The following is a 13,648-nucleotide window of genomic DNA, read 5'->3' on the forward strand; positions in this document are numbered from 1 at the left end:
AATGAGAGTACGAAGCGATCGATGAAACTTGGAAAATTGCACCACGAGCGAGTGCAAAGTTTCTTACTCGCATCAACTTCCCGAGTTAAATATTCCTGAAATTTCACGAGTTCTCTCGAGATCTCCGAAACAATATGAATGGATAATTAATCGTGCTGGCTCACCGGCAACTTACCAAATAACCGGAACTTCCCATCACTAATTTTCATATATTGCAATCATAAATCTTACATCGCATGTTCTCCCGTATTCGACCACCATAGAGAATCCCCCGTAGAGGGTCGTGGTGGAATCTCCATAATTCTGGTGCAAGGATTGCTGTTTTTTACGCCATTTTATTCACGCAACCAAAAAAATTGATTTCAGTAGCAACGAATAATAAAAAAACAGTCGAGGAGACGAAATTTTTCATTATTTTCGGCAATATTCACATCGTTTTCGAGCCTTCGAAAAAACCTCGAATTTGAATTAGTCGTTAAGCAATTTCGAGATTCGAAAAATCTCGAGGAAACTGTCCTCCGTATTTTGCCGACTGAAAACAACGCGCTGTGCGCCAAATGAGAAGCTCGGAGGGGATAAAAACGTTTCGATTGTTCCGATGACTTTGGAATCCTTGAAAATGAATTTCAGGGAATGAAAAGTGGTCGTTGAACTTTATCAATTATTGGAAAAACTGTTAATTTTGGTGCAAAGTAAAAATTCATTATTTCCTCCATGTGGCGGATAAAAAAAATCGTCCTCGGTCCTCTGCCTCGATAACTTTGCCGAAGAAACTGCAGGGGAGAGTTTAATCGAAACTAACGATCGGAGTTCGTAATCCGTGACGTTATAGATATATATTTCTGTCATGTCGTTGAACTCAATGCAGCATTCGCCTCAAATAAATCTCGGTCTCGTCTACAGCGGTTTCATTGAAACTGATTGTGACTGGAAACGGTTGAGATGAAATTGCGAATTGTCTCCGCAGATTTGACAATTAAATGTCGGGGAGAGCGGGGCAAAACGGGGCACGTGAGGAAATATTGTCCAAGAGTTTCGGAAGCTTTGTTTATTTTTCACTTGGCTCAAACGTCAAAAAAGGTGATGACTTAAACTGCAATTCCCAGTTTCAAAGAAGGCGAAACTCCCCAAAAAATTGAGAATTTTCTTTTTCTACTGCAATCCGAAATTATAACGAGATAATGAAGGAATTTCGAATTTTTATGAAACTACAGCAAATGGAACTACTCAAAGTTTTCGAGATCGAAAAACTTTTTTTTTCTATATTCCATTCGAAAAGGAACTGGAAAATTGCAAATGGTTTTGAGGTAACCGGAGGACGTAACAATGCTTTTTTTCATGCTGAGCTGAAATGCACCTCAACTTACGTTCGTTTATAATTGCTGTGAAAAAAGTGTTATTTTTTTCGTGAACTTCGTGATTATTGCATATGACTTTACGATGAAATAATTCATTGAACTAAATGCAGTTTGAAATTGATTTTTTCTGTTTTACTGAATAATTACCGAAGAAAAATAAGTCAGTTAACTAACTGTACTGAACTTTTTAACAGTTTCACGCTATTGTTCAGACAAAAGATTTGTATGTTTTTTACGAAACATTGTACAGCAACAAAATATTCTGTTTGTCTCTGAGAATGCTAATGACTAAACATTTTTTTTCCTTTTTAAGAATATTCACTCAAAATATGCTTTCGTAAGGAACGACTTTTTTGTTGTTTCAATAGCACGGATAATATATTTAAATCACGACGCTGAAGTTTGCAACGTTGGAGTTTAACGAAATGAAAGAAAAAAAGAATTGTAATTGAGCAATTTTTGATTTCACGAAGTATCAGTGCAAGTTGAAAAACTATGAATTGGAAATTCGGCAGGGTACGAAATTGGAGAATTATTGGAATTATTGGAGGCTTTTTTAAATTCATTTCGTTGGACTCCAACGTTGCAAACTTCAGCGTCATTACAAATCGGAATATTTGGTGGTACAAAATCAGCTGATAAAATATCCTGAGAAATCACCCAAATATCGGTACTTGTAACCACAAAATGTTGTTTTGAGTCATTTTTTGAAGAAGCAACCAACCGATCTGGAGACCTAAACTGTGGCATAAAAAAAAAACAAATAATCAACGGTTGATTACGACGCTGAAGTTTCCAACGTTGGAGTCCAACGAAATGAGCGAAAAAAACGTTTTTAATTCACCAACTTTTTTATTTCACGAATCGTTGGTGCAGCTTGAAAAACATGACGCTGAAGTTTGCAACGTTGGGGTTCAACGAAATCATTTAAAAAAGCTCTCCAATAATTCCAGTAATTCTACAATTTCGTTCCCTGCGAATTAGCAATTCGTATAGTTTTTCAACTTACACCGATGCTTCGAGAAACGAAAAATTGATGAATTACAAATATTTTTTTCCTTCACTTGGTTGGACTCCAACGTTGCAAACTTCAGCGTCGTTGAAAAACTACGAATCGCAAATTTGGCAGGGAACAAAATAGGAGAATTACTGGAATTATTGGAGAGTTTTTTTCGATTATTTCGTTGGACTCCAACGTTGGAAACTTCAGCGTCATCGGTTGATTGAGGAAAAACAATGTTGGCCAAATGAATTTAGTTGGATCAACAAAATTTCGTTTTCCGTAGGACAATACTGAAGCGGAAAATATTCCAATGGCTCGAGGTTTCTCGAACCGGAAGAATGAAAAGCATCGACGCATATTGACCAAAGTTTATCGACGAGCCTCAAAAATTCGAGGGAAATATCGAGCCCCGTTCGAGGTTCAAACGTACGCGCGGCGGCGCGTATGTACGAATTTAATCTGGAACAATCGAGAGGAGCTCTCGGAATATTAAAACGTACTCTTAACCCAGTGGAGAGTGGTGTGGCTCGATGCTTCTTTGTTCCGAAGACGCGAAACATAAAAAAGGTTGGGGGAGGGAGAGTCGAGGGGGAAGTTCCAGGGCCATTAATTGTTCCCGCAAGCTTTGTACCTACCCAATTTTTCGGTTGCCAAATTTGTCTAATTGTCATACGATCCTTTTGTCCCTGTGAAGGGGGCCGCGGAGTGTGATCGCGGGACAATGGACTCAGTTTTATTCTTGGCTACGCCAAAATAAATATGCCAGCAAATTCATTTTTGCCTGTTCTCAGTCCCCTTTTCCCTCGAATAAAGCAACTTTGGAAATTGTTGCGTCGATTGAAAAAGAAAACAGCCGTTGAATAAAATTTTTTGAAAAACTTTCGAGTACTCATCGGAGGATACCAAAACAATTGAATTTTGGCAAAATTTTTGCATCGATCTGCTCATAAATGGATCGAAATTCCGAAAAATTCAAATCAACCAAATAATTTCTGATATTTCAGCAAAAAGAATGAAAATTGAACCTGTTTTTGTGCAGCGTCAAAAAAAATATCGAATGGATTAAAAGAAATTCGAAAAAGGCCTTCGGAATGAAAAATAATGGAATTTTGTCGAAATTTTTGAACGAACCAGCTCACAAATGGATCGAAATTCCGAAAAATTCAAATTCAAGCAAATAATTCGTGATGTTTCAGCAAAAAGAATGGAAATTGAACCTGTTTTTGTGCAGCGTCAAAAAAGAGATCGAATTGATTAAAAGCAATTGGAAAAAATCTTCGGAACGGTACGTTGCGCTACGAGACGAGGCACTCGGTGATTTTTTCTTTCTCTACCAAATGTAAAAGGTTCGCCTTTAAAGAGAATAAAAAAAAGATCGTATACGAGGAGCCAGTTCCCGAGAAAATATGCGTTCGACTCCCCAATAAACCGGAAGTATCCCCAGGAAAAAAAAAGAAATCGACTCACCATATTAGATGAAGACTGAAGAGAAATGCACCGGGTACGACAAGATCGTCGCTGCCGACGCTCCAGCGTCTTCGAAAAACGACGATACCAGGCATCACTTGCGTCTATGTGAATATATATTTATTCATAAATGATTATTTAAATGTATTTCGTTATTTCGGAAAGATGAATTTTGTTGCGCCGCATATCCGTTATACAGAACGAAGATTAACGAAGAATTAATAAAGCGCGCACTTCACGAAGCATCGCAAGGATTATTGGCGCAACGACGATGTTTGTGAGAACACGAAATCACAAATTGAGTGTCGCGAGGAGTTGCGACGTTCTCATTTTCGAATGAGTTTCCATGTCCTGTCTTTCCTCGAGGCCAATGCGATGATATTTTCTCGTCGAGAATGTCACGTCCTGCTGGTGGTGTTGCTCATCGTCAAGGTCGTGTCTTAGCGTCCCAACGATTAAGGTCACTCGGCGCGTCGCTATTCTGGTCGCCTGATCGTCTGCCGGTGGTCTCGATACGTCGAAAATCACGACGGGCTCAGTCTCCCCGAATTCTGCCATTTTTCCTCAACAATCGCCTTTTTTCCGCTCGATTTGAGCCGAGAGAAAAAAAAACACGAACAACAACGGCGAACAAAGAAGGAACGAGAACGTTGAAAAACGTCGGGGCGGAAGGGGAAAAGTGTCAGGAGGGCAACGATATCGGCGCTTCGAGTCTTTTCCCGAGCATCCTTGATCCCTCAACGACCATTTTTCAGCGCTTTTTTCTCCACGAATAGCCCTCACTATTCCGCCAACTTATGTACACGAATATAACTTTACGTGCCGTCTTTTTACTATGATTTACGAGCATTCGCGTTTACCTCAATTCGACTTACACTTTCACACGAATAACTCTTTCCCTTTTTCTAGTCTTCGGCTCAAAGCAACTGCGCTCTTCGTAGTCCGTTTATTCCTCGCCTCAGTCTTGGCCCGGACTCACTGCGGAATAAAAAAACATGCGCTGACGCAATTTTCGTTCGCTGTCTCTCAGTCTCACGCGCACTTGTTAATTAAACTCTTCGATGCACATCGTTTGTCTTGAAGAAAGTACCTTTTTTGCAGGCCCATCGTTGCGTCAACTCGTTATTACTTCACGTACTGCAATTACGTCCATTTCCAAAATTCGTTCTCGAAGCCGGACTACGAATTCGTGTGGGCCGAAAAAAACAGGTGGATTTTTAATTTCGTCATTATTTAACGTGACGATGCATTTTGCAATTCGGGTTTTTTCTTGCTCTAACAACCCCTTAAAACTTGATTATTCAACCCGTCCTTCGACTTGTGAAACCCAAAAATTGATTCTGAGAAATATTTGGAGCTAAATTTCGAGAAAAAAATAACCATCGATCGATTGATTTTTCACTGGGTTTCAACGATGCGAACTTCAACGCTCGAATTTTTGTGTCATTCGGTGATAAAAACCTATTAATATCGATAAATTTTTTTTATAGTTTATAGAAATAGTCCGCAGACATTTTTACACGTGCTACTGGATTTAGAATTTTTATTGAAAAGCTCGAAAAAAACAGGTTAATTACGATGCGAAAAAAGCAATTAACCACGAAAATTATGTTGAATGCTCACTGTGGAAAATCGTCCAAAATTTGTGGTAACCTCAACGTACAATCCCAGAAGCAAAATATTTCAGTCATTTTTGTCTTTAATTTATAGTTAATCATTGAAAAAAAAAGTGCCTTAAATGAAAAGAAAAATCGAACACGAAATTTTCTTCTCAATCGCGAGCTTTGAAACTTCCTGTATATTCGAGTAAATAAATAGTCGAGGATTCAAAGTGGCAACTCAATTAACACTTCGAGGCACAGCAGAGCTCAATCGTTAGTATTGCAATTATAATTTGACTCAATACCTAACTTGCCTGGATACGCGTCGTGGTTTAAAGTTTAAACTGTACTTTCGAACAAGCGCCCCATAAAACGCCCAACCCGTTGCATCACTCGCCTCGTTTCCATACTTTCGTAATTAACATAGCGAATGCTCTAACCATAATCCCGTAAATCATTTTTTTTCTCTTCTGTATTTTACTTCGTCCTCTTTTTTTCTTACCACGAAGGTGTTGGGAAACCGCAAAGGGAAGTTCTGAGAAACGAGTACATTTTTATTCCCCCAAGCAAACAGCAGCGAGGCACCGGAAAACGTAAACAAGACGTTCCGCGAATTGACGGCCCTGACGCTTCATTTTTTCAATTGCAATACGAAATAAAGAATTGTAGAAAACAAAGGAACATTCAAAAACGAGTTTTCTCGTCGTTGTTTCGAAAGTTCCTTGATTTTGGCAATGACACTTCCATTTTTGACACTCGATGATAAGACAAAAGTCTACGGTTCACTGTTGGTAAAATTTCATCGAAATCTTTAGAGCGGACGTAAATTAACTGGAAAACTATTCAACGATTTCGACCTTTCGCTATGTCACTGAAATTTTTACTGATCGGATGAGTTTATCGTTTTCGATTATTCATCATGACAATTGCTTAAAATCAGGACAAAAATTTATTGAATTTTCTGCAATCAACTATCAATTTTCGAAGAGCAAACTTCGAATTCGAGTTAGGAGTTCGCTTGGGGTATTTCAGACCCCTCAAATATATTAGAAGTTAAATCGAAGATATTTTTCACGATGGAAATGCGTTGACTTGAAATCAAGCATTCAGTGCCAAAACTTATACTTAGGAAATACAATTCGTTTTTTCAACTCAATGAAGCTTCCAACCGCAATTAATAATCAACAAAAAACTGAGAAAAAATAATGGAAAAATAAATTCGATGAAATGTGTTTTGTGCCTCTAGCAGGAATAAATAATCCGAAGCTAGAAAATAACGAGCATGACAAACTCGGAAATCAGATTTTTTCGAATACTATTTGGCAATAGATTTCCGTGAACGTGATCGTAACACGAAAAATGTCATTCCGTTATAACAAATTGGCACGAAATTTCAGGTGTTCCTAGAATTCTGTGGTAAAATTCATGAATTTCGTTGAGTTTATGAACAAAGAGGGAAGAAAAAAGGTGAAACATACAGTACAATTTCCTGCCAACATAAAATCGACCGCAGGCGGGATACGCGGGTTATATCCTTTATAGGTATTTCGGAGAATTTTATATCCACCGTTAGAGCGTCGGTTGTCAGTAGAGAAGCCGTCGACACACAGTAAACGAATTTTCTCTTCGTTTTTTCCTCCGCATTTCTTACAGCGCCGCAGTCACACTGATAATTTCATAATTGTTGAGCTCTCCTAATCCGACAGCCGAAAGAAAGTAAATACTTTATTGATGCGGATGGGCCGGCGAGCACGAGCGATAAATAAATGTTTGTCTCACTGTCTCATGTGATAAACACTCGTATATTTTCGGTACACACGATTACGCCAACGTAATTTATTTATTTCCAGTGGGTGCAGTTTATCGGAAAGAATTTCGGTTCACTCACTCGAATAACTACAACGAATAAATCGAACGGAATTTCGAAATATTCGAAACACTATAAACATTGTTCTTTGGGGGATGCGACAATGCGCCGTAGGAAAAAATAGCACACCGGTCGACGTCCGCCGCGAGACTGGCGCGGAACTCGTCAGCGCGCCGGGTGCCCGGCTCCCTTGCGAGTTATACACTACACACTGAGGGTGGCGCGGGCGCGAAGCGCGGCTGTGCGGGCAGTCGGGGGGCGTGGAGGGAGGCGAGGGTGTCAGGGAAGCGCGAGAGGGAGTTTTTCGAAGCGCTTTATCCCCTGCGGGACATTGAAGAGGTGGGGCGAACTCGTGTGTCTCCTCGTTGTCGTCGGGATTCCGCACGTTTGTTTTCCGCACACGCGCCGCTTCCCTCGTATTCCGGCCCCGAATATCGACGATTTCTGATGATCGTTTAAAAGAACGAGAAAATCAAAACATCGCACGAACGTGTACAAAACCACGAATTCGTACACGAGCAAAAAACAACAGCGGATTTATTCGTTCTTAAATATCTTTTTATTTCTCTAGATATATTAACAATCGTCATATTCGTTGTGTTGTTAGAAGATCTCTGAATATTTTGACCAGCTTTGGTTTTGAGGTTAAACCTCAACAACAGCGGAAAATAAACATGAATCTTCGCTGATAATACTATTTCGACGAATATAGAGCATCGTACAATCGTTTTTGAAAGTCTCGATATATATCTGTCGAAAAAAAAAGTTTATCTGTCGTCGTTACAAAACACCTTGGATAAACGACAATCGCTTTGAATATTCAGGAGAAAATAATAAAATAGTTGCTTTATCTCGAGACCTAAAAACTCTGAGCTCGTTAAAAAGTTATCGCTACGTGTACAAATACAAAATCAACAATCCTGGAACAACTAATTGATAAATATAAATAGATTCAGTTTCGTTAGCTTCAAATAGGCATTTTCATATACCTAAAGCGAACACACGAATATCATTTATATTTACGTGTACATTATTTACGTTTCAAGGGTAAGAAAAACCGTTTGTGACGCGTGTTTACAAATATAAAACGGTGTGCGCCTGATATGCGTCACGTTACGTCAAAAAAAGTTCTCAAGTTCAGCGAGAGTTGGCTGCACACCCGCTACCGGAAGCGGCACCAGGGCTTCGACACGTTGGCCAACACTGCGCAGACTAAATATTTCGTCTCTTGACCTTTACCCGATTCAAAATGTTTGTTTAAAGTTATTTTTCATATTCCGATCATTTTTTTTCGAAAGAATTTCGGTTGGAACGGTGCTAATTTTTGTAGGCTGTTTTGAAAAACGCTTGTGTGAAGCAACGTCAAACTATGTGCAAAAGGTCGATGAAATAACCGTGCAGAGTATGAAATTTGCTCGAAAAAATTTTTGACCGCGGTTTCCTATATCTGCAGTAGTTTAACCCTGAAACCTGAGACGATCGAGATATTTTTAATTCGCTTTTACGGCTAATTGCACTGGGAATCGAAAAATACGTTGAGGAGGTTTATTTCTTTAACCGTTTCCGGTAGAACCTTCGAATTTTGTAATTCACGAAAAAAGATCTCGAGTTTCTGAACCTCGGATTTTGACCTGGGCTCTTCCAGTTCGCATTTGTAGTCGTTGATCACCGGATACCCTGAAAATTTGATTCTTTTGACGTGGATACATGTGTTGACTTTTTATATCCAGCGAGAACATCCATTCAGAAGAGCCTTCTCGAGCGTACTGGAACTGCGGAACTGGAACTGGATTTCCAGAGACCCCAGCAGACCGAAACTCGAAGTGCAGAGCTTAATCCCCTCCTGTTTTATTCTGAAAGACGCCTGCGTATTTTCGTCCGGATTCCCACTCCTGAATAACTCTCGAATCTGATAGTAGTACATGACGCAGCGACGCTTCCTCCCCCGTGAAACCATCAGCGTCAGCAGAGAGACGAGAGAGAAGAGAGAATATTCCATTCCACGCCACCACGCCACCGTCAAAGAGAAATCTAACCCTCAACAACCGCGTCACGTTTCGTGCAAGCACACTTTTCAGTGTTGCCGGTGCTGCCACGGCGGCACTGCAGTGAAATAATTCTTACGATTTTCTCGTTGCAAAAATCCACCGAGCTCCTTTTACTCTCTCCCCCTTCACAAATGCATTAGACAGACAAAAGTTAATCCGAACTTTTCTACTCGGTGGGTCTCCTTCCGAGTTTCATGATTCCGCTCTTTGATTATTTTTTTTAGTGGCATGCGTTTCCACACTGAAGAAGATAGACAGGAAAAAGACTATCTTTGGTCGACAGCCAATGGGCACTCGCCTAAACTCGAGAGGCTCGAGAGTCCCAAAGTGAACTTTTTGTTTTTTCGTAACGTCTTTCTATATTTTTCAGTGCAGCACGTTGATTTTCCTACCATCCAGTGTGTAAAACCTTGTTATCCGAACTTCATACAAATGACGGATTTTCAAACAAATTTCCCCATGCATCGATGCTCTGTTAACCTTTTCATCTTCATGCATGACATTTTCGATCGTCATTCTCCACGAGCTTGCTAAATTAACTTGACACAATGTAATTAGAAACTAGACGAAAACAGGATAAAACAAAAAACATCGTGATCCATCAGATGCCCACGTATTTTGACGCGCAGTTCATAACCTACAAATTTCACATGATTGCTCAAAGCTTTTTCATGAACTCTCGAGTTGTGAGAAGTGGAAATACAAATAAACTTTTCTGAAAGCTTTTTAAGGATATATTGCACAGGCGATACAATGTTGCCATGCTAAACCATGCTAAAAACATAAAAAAATTCAAAATGATCAGAATTTTATAAAATTTGGTGAACATATTCTTTAGTGCCAAATTTGACAATACAAATTTTTTAAGATTTTTCTTCTGTACAGTTATCGAGTAATTGATCACTAAAGTTCACGTGTATAAGCATAGCGTTTCCATATATATAGGTATACATTCCGGGCATAAGAAATCTGCTTTAATGCGTAATTACTCGATAACTAAACAGAAGAAAATTTTGAAAAAATTTGTGTTTTAGCACTTGATGTTGAAGAACATTATCACCAAATTTGATCAATTTCTAATTATTTCGACTTTTGTATCATTCACCCTTAATATACTATAACGACGTTTCTCGAGAACAAAGATCTCCAAGATCTTCGAAACTTTGGTTCGACTGACAAAGCGAGCTGGATAAAGTTATGCAGTGTTTACCAATGAAAGATTGTTCGCGGGAAGATAATAAGATAATAAGATTCCGCGGAGGAACGAGACGTCCCTCATTATCGTATAGTTATGTTCGTTACATATTTGTGTCAGAATTTAGTTTTCTGACGTATAACGGCTCGAACGCATCTTGTGAAATTTATAAAAACATAACTTTGCGTTTCCTAACAAAACTCTGGCACGTGCGAGGCAAAAAAATTGTGAGAAAACCGTCCATCAAGATGAGTGTTTTGAACAGAAAAATTTGACACCCCGTAAAAAGATGTTTCGACCGTTGAGTAATATATAGTTCGAAAAATGAATTGCTGCGTAACGAAAAAGCCTCTCGAAAGTAACAGGGAAGTTTTGAAGCGACTTTTCTCTCACTTTTCACTATTTTGCTTTTATAATTCCTCGTGAACTCGTCTCTCATCTCCGTACTCGAACGGTCCTCAATATAAAAGTGTTTTCAGCCTTTCTTTTGCGACACCCTACAAGTGCGGGCATCCTACTCGTTTGCCATTAAATGCACACTAGGCCATAACCCCCGATCGTCATCCAAAGACCTTTAAAAAACCAGCTTGCTTTTACGCCAAAAGAACAATGAAAAGTGTTTACCCATAAAACAGTTCTCTCAACAACAAATAAACGAAGAACAGAAAAACCGTGCATTTTTACTGCTGATGAATCTATCAAAATGACATGAAAAAACACGACTGCGCTCAAATTTCTCTGGAGGACTGAGAATAGATAATCCAGCACAAGAGTACAGATTTTTATATTATTTTTTCATATTTTCCTTTGCCATTTCTGTCGTGAAAATGTACGAAAGTGCTATATAAAAACATTTCAAATTATTTCGTCATTAAATTCCGACACAAACGTGAATATGTGTAATTTACAATTACACTGACGTTGGAAATAACCTTTGCGATATTTTACAACGTCCTTTTATATACTTAACTCTTAACCGTGCTCCCCGCCGTTATTCATATCACATCACTTACGTGTATAGATCCACCTACAAGGCCTCGCTCCCATTTTGACCTCCATTTGACCTTTGAATCCAGCGAGTATACATGATTCACTGTATTTCACCAAATTTACGAAATAAATATGACGAAGCAAAAAAATGGAAATCAAAAATAAAACACGTGGTCTGCTTTTAAAAATGATTCGAGTGTTCAATTATGAAAATTTGGAATAAAAAAAATATGAAGTGAAAAATTGGTATTCGACGTGTTAAGAAAATTCTCGAATTTTTTTCTCCGGCTATAGAATCACAAAGAAAGTATCATGGCCGACAAACAGATTGGCTCGAATGTTTTGGCATGAAATGCTTTATGTACAAATAGTAAAAATGATTTTTAATACACGATTTTATGCGATTGTCTTCTCCATGCACAACGGAGCTCATTTCGCATCTCAACTATAAAATTTTTAGTACTAAATGGGCGATACAATGTTGCTATGCTAAACCATGCTAAAAACATAACAAATTTCGAAAAGTTCAGAATTTTATAAAATTTGGTGAACATATTCTTTAGTGCCAAATTTGACAACACAACTTTTTTAAGATTTTTCATCTACACAGTTATCGAGTAATTGATCACTAAAGTTCATGTGTATAAGTAATGCGTAATTACTCGATAACTAAGTAGAAGAAAATTTTGAAAAAAATTGTGTTTTCGCATTTGGTGTTGAAGAACATTATCACCAAATTTGATCAATTTCTTAATATTTAAACTTTTGTACCGAAACTCCTTAAAAAGGCTACACGACAAAATTTCGCTGGTAAAACAATGTTGCGTACGGGCTCTTTAAAAAATAGAGATAAAATCTCGCTTTATTTTTGAATTTCGAAATTTTTCAATTTTCATCAATCAAATATGGTCACATTTTGATTTTAGAATTTTTTATATTTTCCAGCGGAATGTAAAAATTTAATTTCAAGGCTAGATAAATTAGTCGAACAGCACAAATATTTTATTATTTTAGCCTTTAGAAAAGAAACTATTATTTTTTATTTTCTCGTAATTTCAGTCGGCTTTTCGGGTCTCTGTAAAATTCTCATATCGTCAAACCTCGAAAATACGTCATGAACGGAAACTCTAAATGATTTAATGCTGGCTGGGAATCAATCATTTATATGGCGAGCTTTATGGACCGCAGCTCATTGTATATTTAGAGCACGGTTGTTCTCTTAGTCCGACGACCCTCTGTCTCTGCTTCTCCAATTTCTTTCTCTTTTTCACCTCTCTCACTTTCTCTCCTTTGCTCCATTTTCTACTCTTCTTTTATCCGACCCCTGCCTCCCTGCTCTTATTAATCTTTTTTCCTTTTCTTTTTCTAAATTCTTCTTCCTTTTTTCCCCTCGATATTTTCTCTTTTTTTATGTTCGCCCCTAACTTTTTCCTTCCTTTTTTTGCCACATTTTTGCGCCTGCATAACGTGGCCTTCCTCTGTCATTCCAAAATTTTTATTCGTTTTAATTTTTCTTCGTTTCGTTCCCACCTCGTTTTGTTCTTTGAATCTTCGACTGCTTTTTTTTACTTTCATCATTTGATAACTTGAGCCAACAATTGGGAGCGCAATCTGAAGCAACCAGAAAATATTTCACTCTCGATCCGTTCACCTGAGACAAGTTCATTCGACACCGAATACACTCCCAACCGACGTGAAATAAAAATAAACAAATCACTTTGACACTTCCACTAAATATTCTGTGTTAATCACTCTGTCAAAAGATTTTAAATACTCGTTCATTTATTTTCGTGCGCACGCCTGCCAAAACGCGAGCAACACATGCATTCGTGCACCTCAATTCATGGACTAAAATACATCTGTCGCTGTTGAGATTCGCCGAGCTTAAATTGCTGCATAATTTATTGACCACGTCGAACCGAAAATAATAAACTCGATTGTGGCAAAGCAAACAACTCGTAGAATTTATCCACAACAAATAAGGAAAAACAAAAGTTTTTCCATAAATTCTTTCCGATTTTTTTCTCACTTCTTTCTTTCTTTATTATTGGCATCTGAAAGAATTTCCACTGTCAATGCATCAAGTTCTTTGTCGGAATTCTACAAATTCGATTGTGTA

The 13,648-nt window shown here is 38.2% G+C and overlaps 1 protein-coding gene across 10 annotated transcripts in view; it reads right to left on the reverse strand.

The window, feature by feature from the left end:
* The window catches only part of inaE (inactivation no afterpotential E), a 99,794-nt gene extending 92,313 nt beyond the window's left edge, over positions 1-7,481 (reverse strand). For 3 of the 10 annotated variants that reach the window (XM_043425855.1, XM_043426029.1, XM_043425942.1), the window contains exons 1-2: positions 6,908-7,479; positions 3,829-5,007 (exon numbers count right to left, since the gene is read on the reverse strand). In XM_043425855.1, the coding sequence (XP_043281790.1) occupies positions 3,829-3,923 (95 nt within the window). In that variant the 5' untranslated portion in view covers positions 3,924-5,007; positions 6,908-7,479. Of the gene's footprint in view, positions 1-3,828; positions 5,708-6,907 lie in introns of those variants that run through there. The other 7 variants (XM_043425771.1, XM_043425357.1, XM_043425692.1 and 4 more) reach the window with 6 other exon arrangements.
* Positions 7,482-13,648: the final 6,167 nt, after the last annotated feature.

The sequence above is a fragment of the Venturia canescens genome, chromosome 1 (assembly GCF_019457755.1).
Source record: "Venturia canescens isolate UGA chromosome 1, ASM1945775v1, whole genome shotgun sequence".
NCBI classification, from domain to species: domain Eukaryota; kingdom Metazoa; phylum Arthropoda; class Insecta; order Hymenoptera; family Ichneumonidae; genus Venturia; species Venturia canescens.